This window comes from Platalea leucorodia (assembly GCF_965183815.1).
Source record: "Platalea leucorodia genome assembly, chromosome: 3".
NCBI lineage: Eukaryota > Metazoa > Chordata > Aves > Pelecaniformes > Threskiornithidae > Platalea > Platalea leucorodia.
In genome coordinates this window covers 93,879,786-93,895,794 of record NC_138825.1, presented here as the reverse complement: position 1 = coordinate 93,895,794, position 16,009 = coordinate 93,879,786, and the positions used below count along the sequence as shown (strand labels likewise).

Here is a 16,009-nt window from a genome sequence, read left to right as displayed (position 1 = left end):
AGTAAAATTATTCTCTAAATGTTCTTCTGGCCTTCCCTCTTTTTTTTATTTGCTCATAATTGAGGTGAAATCTGGGCATTATTTAAGCCAGTAAGTTATTTTGTCTTCAAAAAGTAGGCTAAAAATACGAACTTCCCATGGCTTCTTTAAGAAAAGCAAAAGATGTATTTACTTACAGCACAGCAGTTCCCAAATGCTATGTATTTATCACCTGCACAATTTTAGTAATAGGAAATATAATAATTGTTATTTTTTCCTAACACACTCTTCAACATAAGAAAAATAGAGCTGTATCCTGATTCCAAGAATGTCAGACTCACACTGCGTTTTAGTTTTGATACCCTTTCACATGGAGACTATTCCTCCTTGATGTGGGTTGAAGATACGTTTCTTTCTACACAGTTCATCACGTAAACGGTCACTGGCACAATAACTTTTACTCCGTTGCAGCGCATTAGGTAAGGATCGCTTCCTGACCAATGTCCATTGAAAAGACTAATTTCCAAAGCAATTCTGAAGACTCAGAAAAGATAAGTTACTTCAAGAACTTCATATTGTTTTGATATCGTGTTCTCCCTCTGCTCACTGTTGCTGGTGATGGTCCTCTGCAAAAGGTCTTCATCCATCCAGTTGATCTGGTTTATGTCAAAGTAACTCCAGTGACTTTTTTTTTTCTTTTGAAAGCAAGAATGTATTTTGGATATTCTGCAGTGGATTTTCATTTTAAATAAAATTGTCAGTTTTCACTTCACCCAGTAATCGATGCTTTTATATTTGGAGTCGTAGAAATTACATGTGGGAAATTAACTATTGCAAATTATTCTTCTATATGTTCTTACTATACCTTGAAGATATTTTGCACATGACATCTACATTTGGATAGGGAAGATAAATGTTGAAAACATCCTATTTCTTTGAAGCGTTATAGCTAAGCAGCATGACTGAAATGTGCAATTTTCTTTCAGTGTTCTTGATTTTGTTTTGTTTTTTGTAGTATCAGACTACTGACAAGTAACTTAAGGTGCAGATCTTCTGTTTTTAAATACATTAATCTACACAATTAGACAGTTATTGTAAACAGTGTTTTTAATACCTCTCCTGAAATATTGGGAATCTGTTGTTCCATTGATGGCTTATTGCTTTTGAAAGGAAATCACTGCTTGCTTTATCTTCCGGGCTGAGCAAGTTGTATTGGGGAATAAAAAAGTGTGGCAGCCGACACTCTTGCAGGCAATCCAGAAAATAGCCCAGGTATCTCTGAAAGCAGTGATCCAGGTCTCCCACGTGCCAGTCTGTGTCCTTTGGCCACATGACACACGAGTGGAAAAATGCAGTTTTGACATGATATGAACAGAATTTTTCCAACTCTTTTGTATGTTTCATTTTAAGTTGCTCTAGAAGGTACTTCAGAAGCTTAAGACAACTTTTCCTGTTAAATAAATAAGAATTTATTAAGTGCTTTCTGCATAGTCAGTTCTAAATATGCATTTTAGATATTTAAATACACATTATTCATGAAAGCAGTAAAAATATTCTTATTCTAATAGAATAACATTATTGAAAATGCTTTGAATAAAATCTGAAAATAAGTGCAGCAATAGGCTGGATAATCCTTGAACTACTGCGTATGAAGTCAGATTCTAGCAATGAAGGATTTCTACTTTAAACAGTAGTTTCTGTGCATGCACCACTTCCACTGGTAGCTGCAGCAACACCGAAGCAGAGCGTCGGTCAGCAGCGTGCTTACGCAGGACAGTCCCCCAGCTGCAGGTGCTGCCAGTATAACGTGAACTTGGAGCACCACTTACGATTGAAGCGGCCCTTTCAGCTTGGATTTTACACTGAAGGAAGTGCCACTACCTTCCTGTGGCACGCCACAAGGGGTAAAAGGCATATATATAGTTTAATACACTGCTAGGTAGGGGCAATGAGTGTCTGGTAATATTCCAAAAGCAAAGGTGAAGAATTAGGCATTAGTTCTCTTGCGACTTTCCTGATGCAGTATAAGATGTAATTAAGTAAACTAAGAAGTTGGTTTGCCGTTAAGCAGGTTCTGTACCTCGCGTGGCTTTTGTTCTTTCTCTTCAAAGAAATGTGGAAACAAGTTTTTATTGGAGTGAAAAATCACATTTATTCATCCTGATCCCATTCAGCAGTTCTTTTCTCACCATCATTTTAGAAATCACCTTGCTATGAAGTGTAATTTTGTTCCCAAAGCTCAGAAAGCTGAGTCATCGGACTGTTAAGCTGGTTCTTCTAAACAGGACTGGTTTAGGAAAGATGATTTAACAAGTGACATCTTTTTGCTTTCTAAGGCAAGTCTGGACTGTAAACCTGCTGTGTGATTTGTTTCCACCTCTCGTTGAGTAAACGCAAGTCAGACGTTCAGCGAGTACATACAATGTTGTACTGCTGTAGAACAACGATGCCTAGAAGCCTTATTCTTGCTCCCTATTACAAGTAACAGATCAAATTCTTTAACTGTTAACCTGAAACAGTGCTAGACAGTGCTAGCCTGGCTCACGCAGGCTTAAAGTAAAACATTCATATGAAATACCAACCTACAGCACTTCGGTCTGTCAGACTCACAACACGTCTTTGTGTTGCCATGGTTGTTCATCATGGTCTTCTCAATATGCGAGAAAGAGAGTCGCCAGGTGTTTCCTAAAGTTGAGTACAAGACCGTTAAATTGTTACACAGCAGTAAGTACCGGTGTCTGCAACTATGAAAAAAAAAAAGACACTTTATAATTGACTTAATTTTCAATATCAACAATTTCTTTGCGGTTTAAAAAAAAAAAAAGTAATTCAGTGACTACAGTTATTTCTAATTTCTCCTTAATTGCCCAACTGCCCCTCACAAAGACAATTAGAATGTTATTAATATAGGACATAGTTAATTGTTTGGGTGCTTTAACTGTATTCTTAAGGATGTTTGGATTTACTTTTAAGTTTAATTCTGAACTTTGCTGCATTTGTTGAACACGATCTGGGGAATTACACTACTCAGAAACCTACTACCTTTGAATTTCTGTTCTGTATTATTAGCCTTACAGCGTAACCATTCTGGTTTTGAATAAAAAAATCTTCGCTGTTGGTTTCAGTTTCTTTGTGCAAGTAATATGCTTGTGAGTTTGCCTCGGGTAAGGTGACTGTTCCAAAGCATTTATTTTTGTTCTGGTAATGTTTCTGAAAAGCAGTGATTAACATAGCTCAACCCCCTGTTTTTAGAACACCCACAATCATTTCTCTCTTCCTTAAGTAAGTTGGACTGTTTCCCTTGCCTTTTTGGTTCAGGTACTCTTTACATTTAATTTTCACAGGAAGAGAGAGCCCAGTAGAGCAGTAATGATTTATTTGGCATTGTTAAGATGGGCATGCTAATTAAATAAAAAAAAAAGAGCAGATTGCCTGAACTCTTTTTGCTGAAATCATAATGCAATGACAAGTTGGGATGTTTCTGCAACCTAAGGTAGGCTTGGTGTGACAGTGGTCTGGAGGAAAAAAAAAAAATGTTGTAGCTATACCAGAGTTCAGTGAGAAATAATGTATCTTGCTAGAAAAGTACACGGTTTACTTCCTGCAGAAGTACATAACTTGTGTATACAGTGCCACTTCGAGGGCTGCTCCCTGCCTTTTTAGAAATCTCCTTTTAATTCACTTTTTTTTTTTTTTCTTATAAAGCAAAGGAGTGGGTGTTGCTGTCAAGCCCAGCGCTAGCACAGGAGAGGTCCGTATTCCTGTGTCTGGCTTAGTAGATTTCATAGAACGCTCTTAGGAAGGGTTAGTATACAGCCTGGCCGAGCAGTTCTGTCTTTAGATTTCAGTACAGGACAAGCAGGGTCGCAAATCGGATACTGTATAGAGGGATTTCAGTTGACTTTGATCTGGATACATCCAGGATGAGATAGCGATCTGTACCTCAAAGGCAGAATACTGAACAGAATCTGGATACCCTTTTCATAGCACTTGTAAGTGATCAAGTTGTAGAGAGGATATTTCTTAAGTTAGCCTTATTGTCTGTATTTGAGGTACCTCTTAGAACCTTTTCTTTTTTGTTTTGTTTGGCTACTAAATAAATTGAATTATTTCTGAACTGTCCCCTGACTTTTCTTCCCAGCCACTCTTCAATTTTGAGGCCATCCTGTGTGCTGGGCGGCCAGCTCTGCTGAACTTCCAAAGTCAAGATGATGTCCACTGATATGTCTGCTGGAGGATTTTTGATCTGAAGAGTTATTGCTGGGCTTCCAGCCTTTCTCCTTTTCACAGTTACTTCCGGATCTAGTAACAAAGAAGAAATTTATTTTTATATGTGTATAAAAAAGACACTTTTTTTAAGAATGTTAAGGTTTTTACTTAAGAGGAATTTATAATCAATCAAAAGAAATACCTGAGTTCAGTCACTGGCTCTTTGTCCTGCAGGATATGGATTTTTAAATAAAACATTAAGAAGGCCTGCTGAGGAGTTCTGTGAAATAAGGAATACTTTTTGAACTGCTGTGGTTGCTTGATTTGCTATCTCTACAGAATCAGAAATACAGTAATGTTTTCCAGTGAAGTTCCTCACTGTTGAAAACACTGGGGCTGAAGAGATTTGGCCACAATGTTTCTGAAAGCTTTGGAGAAAAAGAGCACCCTAAAAAGGGATAAATTTTCTATATAGATTGATATAAAATATTAGGTAACGTATAAAAGAAAGCTCTTCCTTTTGCTGCCAGTTTAGCAAATGGCTCTTTGTATACAGCAGATTCAAAATACATAGGTCACGTAGGAAGTACCAAGTGTGTGACAGAAACCTTAATATTCATTATTTTCATATAGAGAGAGGATTGCGCCGTGGAGCGAGGGGTTCGTCCCATAATGATGAGCTGGGATGTATTTGTGGGGATTCTTAGCCCAAGGGCAAACCGAGACACCAGGGAGAGGAGGGGTTACAGTTGTTATAGCTGCATGGAGCAGGAGGGGTTACAGTTACAGCTTCGTTGCCACAGAGAGACAGTTGACTGGGGGGAAAAAAATCACATTAACGACAAGGCAATGCATATGCGCAATGTAATTAGATTTTTAGCGCTCCTACATGAAGCTTGTTCTCTCAGTACTTACTTTTAATGTTTTTTACTTCTTCTTTAATAATTTTTCTGAGTGCTTGAAGCATTTTAAGAGCTGATAATTTTCCTTCTTCATCTAAAAACTTCAACAAATACCGTTCTTTTGGATTTCTTTTGAATCTTAGATAATAATAGGCTCCAGTGTCATCACTTTCATCCAGCTGAAGTCTTTCAACAGGCATTACAAGCATGATGTCAAACTCATTTGGTTCAGATATCTGCAAAGTACGAGAATACAACACTCAACGTGGAACTTGGGTTTTATTCTCTTTAGGCTTTTATATCAGTTGCGGTTTTATCTACTTGGTCTGCTTTTCGTGTCTGGTGTGAAACATGCGCTTATTGCTGTGGGTTTGTATCACAAGATTGCTGTGCATTCGAGTGGAGAAGAGCAATTTACTGATAGCAGTTCATTTCCCAGCTTTCCAACTTATTAATATTTAAGAGAGTTTTAAGATCCTTAAGCTGTTCCAAGTAGTGCATAAAGGCTGATCTTAGTCATTCTTTTGCACAGAGGAATCGGCTGTGAGGAAAGAAAACGCACTGCTCTGCCTGAAGCTGGGTTAAAAAAAAAAAAAAAAAAGAGGCGTCCCCATGTTTGACTTTGTTTCAGATTGAGCTAGAAGCAGAAAAAAGGCATTGCTATTTCTCCTGCTTTTTGAAAGAACTATAAGCTACAACTATAAACCTAAAATTGGCACCCAGCGTTTCACGCAGGGCTGTACCCGACGACTCCTGCGGTTAACACTGGGTTTACCTGCGCGCCGTGCAAGGGCCGGGGCTGCGGCTTTAAAGCGGGTCCTGTCCCGGCAGCGTCTCTCGCTAAATGCACGTACGTTCGTCTTTCACTAAGTCAGCTATCTGATAACTAATCGTTGTTAATTAGCACAGTAATCCCTAAAGGCCTTCCCCGCCGGGACGGGCCAGCTCGCCGCTGTTCTCAAGCGGCGGGAGCAGCGCGGGCTCCGGGGCTCCACCTGCAGCCGCGGACGCCGCCCGTTTCCCGCCCTCTGCGCGGCGGCCCCGAGCCGGAGCCCGCCGCGGCCCCGGGGCTGCCCCCCGCCCGGCGCCCCCCGCGCCCACCTTGACGTGCTCGTAGTAGCTGCCGGCGCCCAGCCGCTCGATGGAGCTGAAGCTGTCGTCCCTGCTCCGGATGGCCTGGATCAGCTGCGGGACGACCTGGTTCACCAGCCCCGACGCGTCGGACACGTCCTGGCGGCCCAGGGTGAGCCGCGACAGCACCTCCCGGAGGCGCAGGGCGCCCGCTGTCGACGCGGGACGGCGCGGGGCCACGGGAGCGGCGACGGCCCCGTCGGGCACCGCCGCTCGCCGCCGCGCCGCGGGGGCTCTGGCGGCCGGTGCCCTGCCCGGAGGAGCGGGGGGCGCCTCCTCTCCGCCGCCCGCTGCCGGGCCCGCCGGCGGCCTCCTGCCGGCGGAGGGTCGCCGCGCCGGGCCGCCGCGCCGGGCGGGGGATCCGTCCCTCCGCGGCGCCCTCCCTCCGCGGCCGTTCCTCCGCGGCGCCCGGAGGGTGGCGGCGGCGGCGCCCGGACTGCCGCCCCCCCTGCCCGCCCCGCCGCCCCGCGAGGAGCTGCGGGCTGCGCCCCTCGCCGCGCCCCGGCCCCGCGAGGCTGCGGGCCGCGCCGCCCGCTCGCCCCTCTCCCCTCTGCCGCCGGCGCCGTCCATGGCCTCCGCTCCCTCTCCGCCCCCGCAGGCCGGCGAGCGCGGCCCCGCCGCAGGGGAGTTCCCGCCTTTCGCCTCAACCGAGTTCCTCTTCCACGCAGCGCCCCGCCGCCGAGGAAACGAAACCGCGGCCCCCCCCTGCGCTGCCAGGTGCCGCCCCACCGCCCGGGCGCAGCACAGCCCCGACGGCCGGGCCGGGCCATCCCGCCGCCGCCCTCCAATCGCCGGGGAGCGTTTTCCCGCCCGCGGGCGGCCCCGCCTCCCCGCGGAAGGAGGGCACGGGAGCACCGGCACCCCTCGGCCTCACCAGCCGCTCGCTACCGCCGGAGCGGCGGGACGGGCCCCGGCAGCAGGCGCCGCCCCTCGCCGGGGCCGCTCCTCACGGAGCGGGGGTAGCGGGGGGCGGCGGAGGGGCGCCCGGCCTCGCCGCCGACCCCCCCCCCCGCCCCGGGGGGGAGCAAAAGGTTCCGCCTCTCCCGCCCGCCGCTTCCGGTTCCGCCGCTCCCCGCGGCCGGGCGGGCCCTCGCTGCCGCCGCCGCGCCTGGCGCCATGTTGCTGCGCAGCAGCTGGCGCCGCCTGGCGCTACCCCCGGCGCCGCGCCCCGGGCACCGCCGGGCGGGCAGCGAGGCGGCGGCGGCACCGCGCTACGAGGTGGTGGTGATCGGTGGCGGCCATGCGGGGACGGAGGCGGCGGCGGCGGCCGCGCGCGGCGGGGCCCGCACGCTGCTGCTCACGCACAGGATCGGGACCATCGGTACCGCCGGGGGCGGGGGCGGCCGGGGCCAGGCTGGGCGGCGGGCGGAGCGGGGACGGTGCCGCGGGGAGCCGGTTTCCCGCGGGCGGCGGGGGCCTGGCCGGGGGGGTGGCGGGAGCCTCGGGTGAGGGTGTCGGTGCGTCCCTCCCCAGGGGAGATGTCCTGCAACCCCTCCTTCGGCGGCATCGGGAAGGGGCATCTCGTGAGGGAGGTGGACGCCCTGGACGGGCTGTGCGGCCGGGTCTGCGACCGCTCCGGCGTGCACTACAAGGTGCTGAACCGCGTCAAGGGCCCGGCCGTGTGGGGGCTCCGCGCCCAGATCGACCGGCGCCGCTACAAGGAGAACATGCAGGTGAGGGCGGGGGCGGGCCGCCGGCTGCGGGGCTCGGCCTGGGGTGACCCTGTGCGGGGGCGGGGGGCGGCTGCCTTCCCCCGCCCGGGCTTGGGAAGGGGAGCGCTGCGGGGAGCGGCCCCCGGGCTCCCCCGTTTAAGGATACACAGCCCTGCAGACAGGGCTGTCTCTATGTACAGCCTGGTGAAAGCGGCAGCCGCTGTCAAATGGGAGCGGGGGTATTCTAAGAGAAAGTCACGAGCGATGACCAGTTTAAAAACACGGTTTTATTTCCAAGGATTTTTTTGTATGTGTTTGTGGGCTGGAGTATTAGAATGAATTACTCAAATCTGAAGTGTTAGCATAAACTACAGAGGATGATGGGGGCGGTGGTTTTTAATATTTTTCTGTCAAACCTAGATACTTTTCTGTTTGGCACTTTAATGCAACGTAAGTTGTCGGAGCTCAGCATAGTTTAAAAAACTCTCTAGCACTTTATAGAGGTATCTGTATTTACATAGATATTTATACAGGTCAGGCTTCATGACCAAACAGTTTCTTTTGAGCTTAAACTCTATCTGTGAATGAAAAGTTCTACTTGATAGACCAGGATAGTACAGTGACCGAGTGTCTGCCAACTGACCTGGTAAGAATGGAAAAGGGACGAGGGTGATGGACGTTTTGGAAGTGAGCAGGGTGTGGGACTGCCCGTATGTCTCAACTTCCTAGATTTTTGCAGTAACTCCTTTCATGACAGAAAGAAATCCTTAACACACCACTGTTGACAGTTCATGAGGCATCTGTGGAGGATCTTCTCTTGACAGAGCCAGAACCAGACCGTCCCGGGAAATGCCAAGTCACAGGAGTCGTTCTGGGTACGTGCTAGTAACTCAGCAAGCACCTTCACTTCCTCCGCACCACGAGCGGCCTTCGGGGTGAACATTTCTGATTCATCAGTGAGAAAGTTGAATTAGCCGATAGAGGTGATTTAGGCCGAGTGTGAACTCAACTAGGTTAGTATGTGTAATGCAATGAAAAACATCCCTGGACTGATAGGATATTGGGAGGTTACATAAGTTTAATTTTCTTCAGGCTAGTGATACTGAATTCCATGCTGTGTTTTGAGATTTTATTTGGTAAATGGCGTATGCTGCCGGCAACGTTACAAGGCAGTGGTCTCCTGTTACTAGCAGACTCATGCTTTATTACCCTTCGCTGTTCTAGTAAACAAGCTTTCCGAAATAAAGGCCTGGGTAGGAATTTTTCCCAGGAGTGGGTTTTCTGTGTTAGGGGTAACATGCTTAGGAATAAAAAAAATATAGGAATAACTATATGCTGTTTATAGCAGTATTATTGCTATTAATTAACTAAGCGGTATTATAAGCTATTAATGCTTTTACTATTGAAATGCTGATGTTGTTAAATAATACAAGATGGATAAACCCTCCGTGAACACTCTTAGTCTAGTTTTAGACAGAAGCACCAGAATACCAGGGCTTTGTTGATACTAAAATCTGTGCATCTCTGAAAACTTGCTGTTTCAGGGGATGGGAGCACAGTACATGCTGGGAGTGTTATCCTGACCACCGGTACGTTTCTGAGGGGTATGGTCCTCATTGGACTGGAGATGCACCCGGCTGGGCGGCTAGGGGACCAGCCAGCCATCGGGCTGGCTCAGACTCTGGAGAAACTGGGATTTGCCATGGGCAGGCTGAAGACTGGGACACCGCCCCGACTTGCCAAAGATACAATCGACTTCAGCAGTCTGGAGGAACGCAAGGCTGACAATCCTCCGGTGCCGTTCAGCTTCCTCAGCGAGTCTGTGTGGATCAAGGTGGGGTAGCACGCGTCAAATGCACACAGAGCCCGCTGGGGAGCGGTTCCGGGAATGTCGTGCTCAGAATCAGCCAGGGAGTTGATGGCTGGGAAAGGGAGCTGGGCTGTATTCATACTGGAGGCGTTATGTTTCTGAGGACTCTCAAATGCAAAGGGAGAAATTGCTTGTTTTCTTTTGAAAGCAAGTACCTTTTTCCTCTCAGTTCTCAACTTAAGAACCAAACTTTCTTTTCTTTTAGAGTCAGAATTGCACGAAATATGATATTGTTAGTAGTATTCTTCATGTGCTGGTTACATGGGTGGTTTACAAAATAATTCCAGTATTAGACCTGGATTGTGGACATTTATGATGTCTTGCTTGTTACCCCAGCTCTCGAATAAGATTAAAATGTTGAAATTAGAGATGATTAATAGTGTTGATTAGGAAAGAGAAAGGATGGAGTTATCCACAGAGCTCAGAGGTGGCATGTTAACAGAAACTGAAAAGCAGAAGAAATTCAATTTTCCAAAGAAAATCTTGCAAAATGGATGGCGTTCTTACATGATGTAGTTAAATAGCACAGAATTAAGTATCGGGAGTTAATTTGCCCCAGAGCATGTAGGAATTGCAATAACCTATTATAATCGGGGAGGGGGCGAAAGTAATATCTCTTTAAGTCCTTGGTATGTGTAGGAAAGGTTTCAAGGAGTTGAGGTGCAACATTATTACTATTTTGAATGTCAGTCTGTTGACTTTTTCGGACAAATCAGTGAAATACTTTACACGGTGTTTTTTTTTCAAGCCTTGAATTTTCTATGTTAGTTGCAGCATTTTGAGAGATTTCTTTTTTTTTTTTTTCTTCACCAAACTCTTTAATTGGCTGTTAGCGGTAGAGTCAGCACTTACTCCTCTTACTTCAGAGCTTTGAATTCCTGTGGTTAATTTGAATGCTGTGATATAATGTGTTACTTTAATAGGAATATCCATCCTGTAATTAGGAATACCGTGTATAGAATAGAACTTGAATTCTGGGCTCCCAGGTTCTGTTCCTTCTTGGTCTGCTTTTGGGCATGTTGCTTAGGCTCTCTGATTGCTCTCGTTCTGTCTGTACAGTGGGTATGACAGCGCTACCCATCTCTCCAGGAAGGGAAAGACAACTGTCATGGAAAAGCCCTTAGAGATCCTCAAACAGAGTTGTTCAGTAAGAGTACAGTGTTGTGACTGGATTAACTTAAAAGTGAGCTTTGGCCTCTTTCAGCCAGAAGATCAGCTGTCGTGTTACCTGACTCGCACTACCCTGAAAGCCCAGCAGATAATCCATGATAACCTCCACCTGAACAACCATATCAGGGAGACAACAAGGGGTCCGCGGTAAGTGTGCGGCATCATGCAAGGCTCTCAACGGCACAAGCTGACAATCCGTCTGAAACTGTGGGTCTCCCCTGCTTTGCTTCTGGAAAGTTACTTTTTCTCCATGTCAGGTGGTGCTCATGGCTATTTACTCTTTCAGGTACTGTCCCTCTCTTGAATCAAAGGTTCTGCGCTTCTCAAACCGAGAACATCAGGTGTGGCTGGAGCCCGAAGGCTTGGAGTCCAATGTCATTTACCCCCAAGGCATGTCGATGACGCTGCCGCCTGAGCTCCAGGAGCAGGTGATCAGATCTGTCCCAGGCTTGGAAAAAGCCAAGATGTTACAGCCAGGTGAGGGGGGTGAATAGTTTTAAATCTATTTGTCATATTGGTTACCAGTTAATAAAACCCAGATTTTGTTTAGAGCGTAGCAAAACAAAAGGAATATGAAAGAAAATTAATTCTTGGATGCAGGGATTTTTCCTTTGTTGTTTTTAAACCATAAATAAAAGTGGATAACCTAAGTCATTCTGCCCCACTGATTGCCTTTACTGATAAATAGGGACCTTCAAAATCCCTCCCATAAGATCTGTCTTGTTGTTTGTCATAGGCTACGGGGTGCAATATGATTTTTTAGATCCCCGTCAACTGACTGCTTCTCTGGAATCTCGTCTTGTTCAGCGCCTCTTCTTTGCAGGCCAGATAAATGGCACGACAGGCTATGAAGAAGCTGCAGCTCAGGTGGGTGAATCTAATCGTGTATACTCAGCATTCAGAAAGCGATACTGCCTTGGCATTTGTCTTTGATAACGCAGTCTTGCTAGGCCCATCTTGTGCTAATGAGATGTTCTTTCTTTTGTTGCTCACCCCGATTCCAGACTTGCCCAGATATTTTTACTTTTAGAATCTACAGTTGCTGTTACTGAGATTGCAGTAACAAAAGTAATGGGAAGCACTGTCAAATGTTTCAGCGTGGAGACTGTGCAATGGGTATAACTGAAGACGTGGGAATTGTCTCTGGTTATGTCAGCAGGGGCCAAGAAGCCCTTCAGACAGTCGTAGTATCGCAAGAAAGAAACTGCCCAGATGACTAGCACAGACTATTGCGTTTTCCAGCGTACAGTTTGACACGTGGGTCTTTGGAGGCAGATGTGCTGATATTTTAGCCACGAAGAGACCAATAAATGTTTTTTGTTTTGTTTTCTGTCTGCCTAGGGTGTGATTGCTGGGATCAATGCTTGCCTACGGGTTCATGGCAAGCCCCCTTTCATCGTCAGTCGCACCGAAGGCTACGTTGGTGTCCTGATCGATGACCTTACCACTCTGGGCACCAGCGAGCCATACCGCATGTTCACCAGCCGTGTGGAGTTCCGCATGTCCCTCCGGCCTGACAATGCCGACACCAGGCTCACCCACAGAGGTATTTTATTATGGTGGCTCTTGCAGTGAGCAGCCCTGCCTGGTAGTAGACCTTTGTCTCATACGCCTTCTCTGCAGGTTTTGAAGAAGCTGGGTGCGTGTCACAGCCGCGATACGAACAAGCAGTTAAGATGAGAGCTGCTTTAGAGGATGGAATTGCAACACTAAAATCCCTTCAGTTCAGCATATCCAAATGGTCCCAGTTAATACCAGAAGTTCCCATCAGTAGCAGTCGAAGGTCGCCTGTCAGGTAAAGGTTACCGCTGAAGCTTTTTGGTCTGATCTACGCTTGCTTTAGCACATCTGGCTAGTGGTTTCACAGCATTTGTCCCTCCTTCCTGAAGCCATCTCAGTACGCCAGGATTCCAGCTTTATCACCTTCAGGGGACAGACATCTGATGTTTGCCTATAGAATAAATGCGACGTTGCTGTTTTTACTATGCCACATTTCCTGGTGCTGACGTAGGCTCCCAAAGTAAGGGGGTACTCCACTGGCCCAGTCAGTTCTTGCTGTCTTATTGAGAGCGTCACCAAGTGGTGACAGTTTTGCAATGGGTTGCTGCTTTGCTGGAAGCTTGATAAAGCAGGGATTGATTTCAGGCTAGTGTCAGGTGGTAGCGGTTCTTGTACACAAAGGCCCTTGCTTCCCTTACCCATCCTTTATCTCACCTTACCTTCTCTGTTGTTTTCATGGAATCATAGAATATCCTGAGTTGGAAGGGACCTACAAGGATCATCGAGTCCAACTTCTGTCCCTGCATAGGATGACCCCAAAAATCACACCCTATGTCTGAGGGTGTTGTCCAAATGCTTCTTGAATGTTGTCAGGCTTGGCGCCGTGACTGCCTCCCGGGGGAGCTTGTTCCAGTGCTCCACTACCCTTTGGGTGAAGAACCTTTTCCTAATGTGCAACCTAAACCTCCCCTGGCATATCTTCCTGCTCTGCCCTCGGGTCCTATCATTGGTCATCAGGGAGAAGAGATCAGCACCTGCCTCTTCTCCTTCCCTCGTGAGGAAGCTGTAGGCTGCGATGAGGTCTTCCCTCAGTCTCCTCTTCTCCAGGCTGAACAGACCAAGTGAATCAGTAACTAAGACCTGGCTGACTCAGTCTGTGTGAAAGGTTCCCCTTGATGCCCTTACCTCTGGCTAGCTGGCTGTTCATTTTTCATAAAGAAATTTTTTCATAAAGCCCTCTTGAAGAGCTGAACTGCTCGTGTGTACAGTGAGAGGAGATAGTAGGGAGGTGAGCTTGGCTCTGCAGTTGTTCTGGCTTATGCTGAGATCTTCACAAGTTTGGGCTGGGAACAGCTGTAAATCTGCCTTACGCAAGTGACTCCTTCTACCATAAAAACTTACTCTTGTTCTCCCCAGTGCCTTTGACATCCTTCAATATCCGGAGGCCAACATGGAGGTTCTGGCGAGGGCTGTCCCAGAGCCCCTGGGAAAGCTTGCTCAATGGAGAGACCTGGCAGAGAGATTGAAAATAGAAGGTAGAGTACCAGAGTGGGATATGTGCAGGTTTTGTTCAGTAAGGGGACAGGCAACCCGTTCATCCCAGTGTGTTTCATGTTGCTGCTTAGGGAAATGAAACACTGTTACGAGAGCATGCACCTTTTACCATAGGCCACAGCCCGATGCAAGGACCCGTGCTTCACTTTGTGGGGTGAGATCAATTATTCATGTTCACTCCGGGGTTTTTCCTCCTTACTGCCCTGTCAAATAGACCACCCTTTCCTGGGATGAGAGGAAAAGCCAACCTGTGTATCTGAATTCCTGTAACAAATTAAAGAGTATGAGTTCTTCCAAAGTAGTGATGTGAATTAGGCTCTTTAGTCTGTGAGGCTAGAAGCTTCCTGAGGAGCTTTTGACCGTCTCGGAGGAATTGCTCATTCTGCTTCCAAGAATTCCTGCAAGTGATGTGTTTCACATGAACATCTATATCTGGTCATTTTGTTTCCCTGATCTTCCATCACAGCTGCTTACGAGTGGTGTGTAGTCAATCAACAGCAGGAAATAGAAGAAGTGCGTCGTGATGAAGCCCTCCGACTGCCAGAGGACCTAGATTACTTTGCCATTGATGCATCGCTCTCAACAGAGGTGCGGGAGAAGCTGGACTCTAACCGTCCCCAGACGGTAAGATACTGGGCCACAGCAAGGTTGAGCAGCAATGAAATCCCTTCTGTGTTGTCCTAAGGAACATGGGGGGTGAGGAGAATCAGGGAAAGGAATACCCACGGGTTTTGATCTCATTTCTCACTAGCTCCAGTGTGTAGGTTTGTTCTTAGTTAACTTGTTCCTGTTTCCACACGCAGATCGGTGCAGTCAGCCGCATCCCTGGAATTACACCAGCTGCTATCGTTAACCTGCTAAGATTTGTGAAAACCAGTCACCAGAAGACACAGAAGCTAAAAGCGTTACCTCCGACTGGCAAGTATTTACCAGGGAAAATGTACTCAGAGAAAACAACTTCCCAAAGACAGATTTCAGCAGAGTTTTCTGAAGAGGAGCCAGAGAGTACCTTTGTTAAAACACCTTTGTAGAGAAGTGTACCCCTCCTACCAGACAATGTGGCAACATCAGCTGTGCTCACGAGCCAATTCACAGATAAAACTGATGCTGGCTGGATCCAAAGCAGTTCTAGTTGTGTCCTGTGGCACTGTCATTGAGTAGAACAAAGATGATGAATGCTCGGGAACCCAAATACAGCCTGTGGTGTTGCCAATCCAAATGAAAAGACAGGGGAATTGCTTTTAAAATTCCACTCATTTGGAAGATGTCAGGTAGTCAAAATCTGTTTTAAAGCATCTTGGAAAGGACGGTGTTTCGCTCATCTGAAACAAGTAAGAAATGTTACCATGCTGAACCCACGGCAGCCCAAGAGGATTTGAGCTGGAAAGGGTGCTCTGTTGACATTACTACTTGGGTTTGTAGCTGTGCAGTGACCGCACACGGTCTGATGTTTTAGTCAGCCAACGGGAGACGCTTGGTTATGAAAATGTGCGCCGCGTGAATATTTAAACTTACGTAGGAGACCGATTGAACGCTATCCTGGGCTTTTTTTTCTCTCCTTTAAAATAAATAAAGCTTATCTCGAAACTTGCTGAAGAACTTGGTTGTCACTTAGCTTTCAGTGTAGCCTTGGCGATTCGCTGGGTCACAGTTCACAGGAAAGGTGGGCCGAGATTCGTGAGGGAGCCGGTGAAGGCAGGCGCAGTGAGACTCGCTGCCTCGGCCGGGGCGCTGAGGAGAGGCGGGGGGGCACGTCGCAGCCTGCCCCGGGAGCCCCAGCGCCAGGCGGGGGGGTGACTGACCGGCTGACGTGCTGGGGGCCAGCGGGTGGGTGGCTGGGTTTCTCACCAGCGCTGGTCCTGCAAGTGACAGTAATATAACTTGCATCCGAATGAGGTACGCTTGGGGCAGTCAGTTTGTCACGTGCCATCAAGAAACTGAACAGCTAAATTCAAGCTGTTGCTGCGAGCCTGCTGAATCCTCGCCTGACTTAGGCAGCGGTCTCTGATGCTGCTCTCGTTTCTGAACATCCTCTGAATTGG

General features: G+C 47.6%; 2 protein-coding genes across 4 annotated transcripts; one reads left to right on the top strand and one right to left on the bottom strand.

Annotated features, from left to right (window-relative positions):
- Positions 1-1,006: 1,006 nt before the first annotated feature.
- On the bottom strand, positions 1,007-7,540 carry CGAS (cyclic GMP-AMP synthase; the record flags this gene model as incomplete). Its single annotated transcript, XM_082305486.1, has 6 exons — positions 1,007-1,429; positions 2,562-2,664; positions 4,036-4,281; positions 5,104-5,326; positions 6,192-7,047; positions 7,437-7,540. 6 exons carry the CDS (start codon positions 7,538-7,540, stop codon positions 1,087-1,089), a joined length of 1,875 nt encoding a protein of 624 aa, XP_082161612.1. The 3' UTR covers positions 1,007-1,086.
- On the top strand, positions 7,352-15,567 carry MTO1 (mitochondrial tRNA translation optimization 1). Of its 3 annotated transcripts, XM_082306841.1 has the most exons (12): positions 7,352-7,542; positions 7,695-7,894; positions 8,631-8,748; positions 9,418-9,707; positions 10,948-11,060; positions 11,200-11,390; positions 11,650-11,780; positions 12,255-12,459; positions 12,537-12,708; positions 13,830-13,948; positions 14,434-14,591; positions 14,771-15,567. In XM_082306841.1, the coding sequence occupies exons 2-12, from the start codon at positions 7,700-7,702 to the stop codon at positions 14,996-14,998; spliced, it is 1,920 nt and encodes a 639-aa protein (XP_082162967.1). In that variant the 5' UTR covers positions 7,352-7,542; positions 7,695-7,699; the 3' UTR covers positions 14,999-15,567. The 3 variants fall into 3 exon arrangements, with proteins under 3 accessions (XP_082162967.1, XP_082162969.1, XP_082162968.1); XM_082306843.1 differs by lacking the exon at positions 7,352-7,542 and having other exon boundaries at positions 7,807-7,894; positions 8,698-8,886; XM_082306842.1 differs by lacking the exon at positions 7,352-7,542 and having other exon boundaries at positions 7,807-7,894; positions 8,603-8,886.
- Positions 15,568-16,009: the final 442 nt, after the last annotated feature.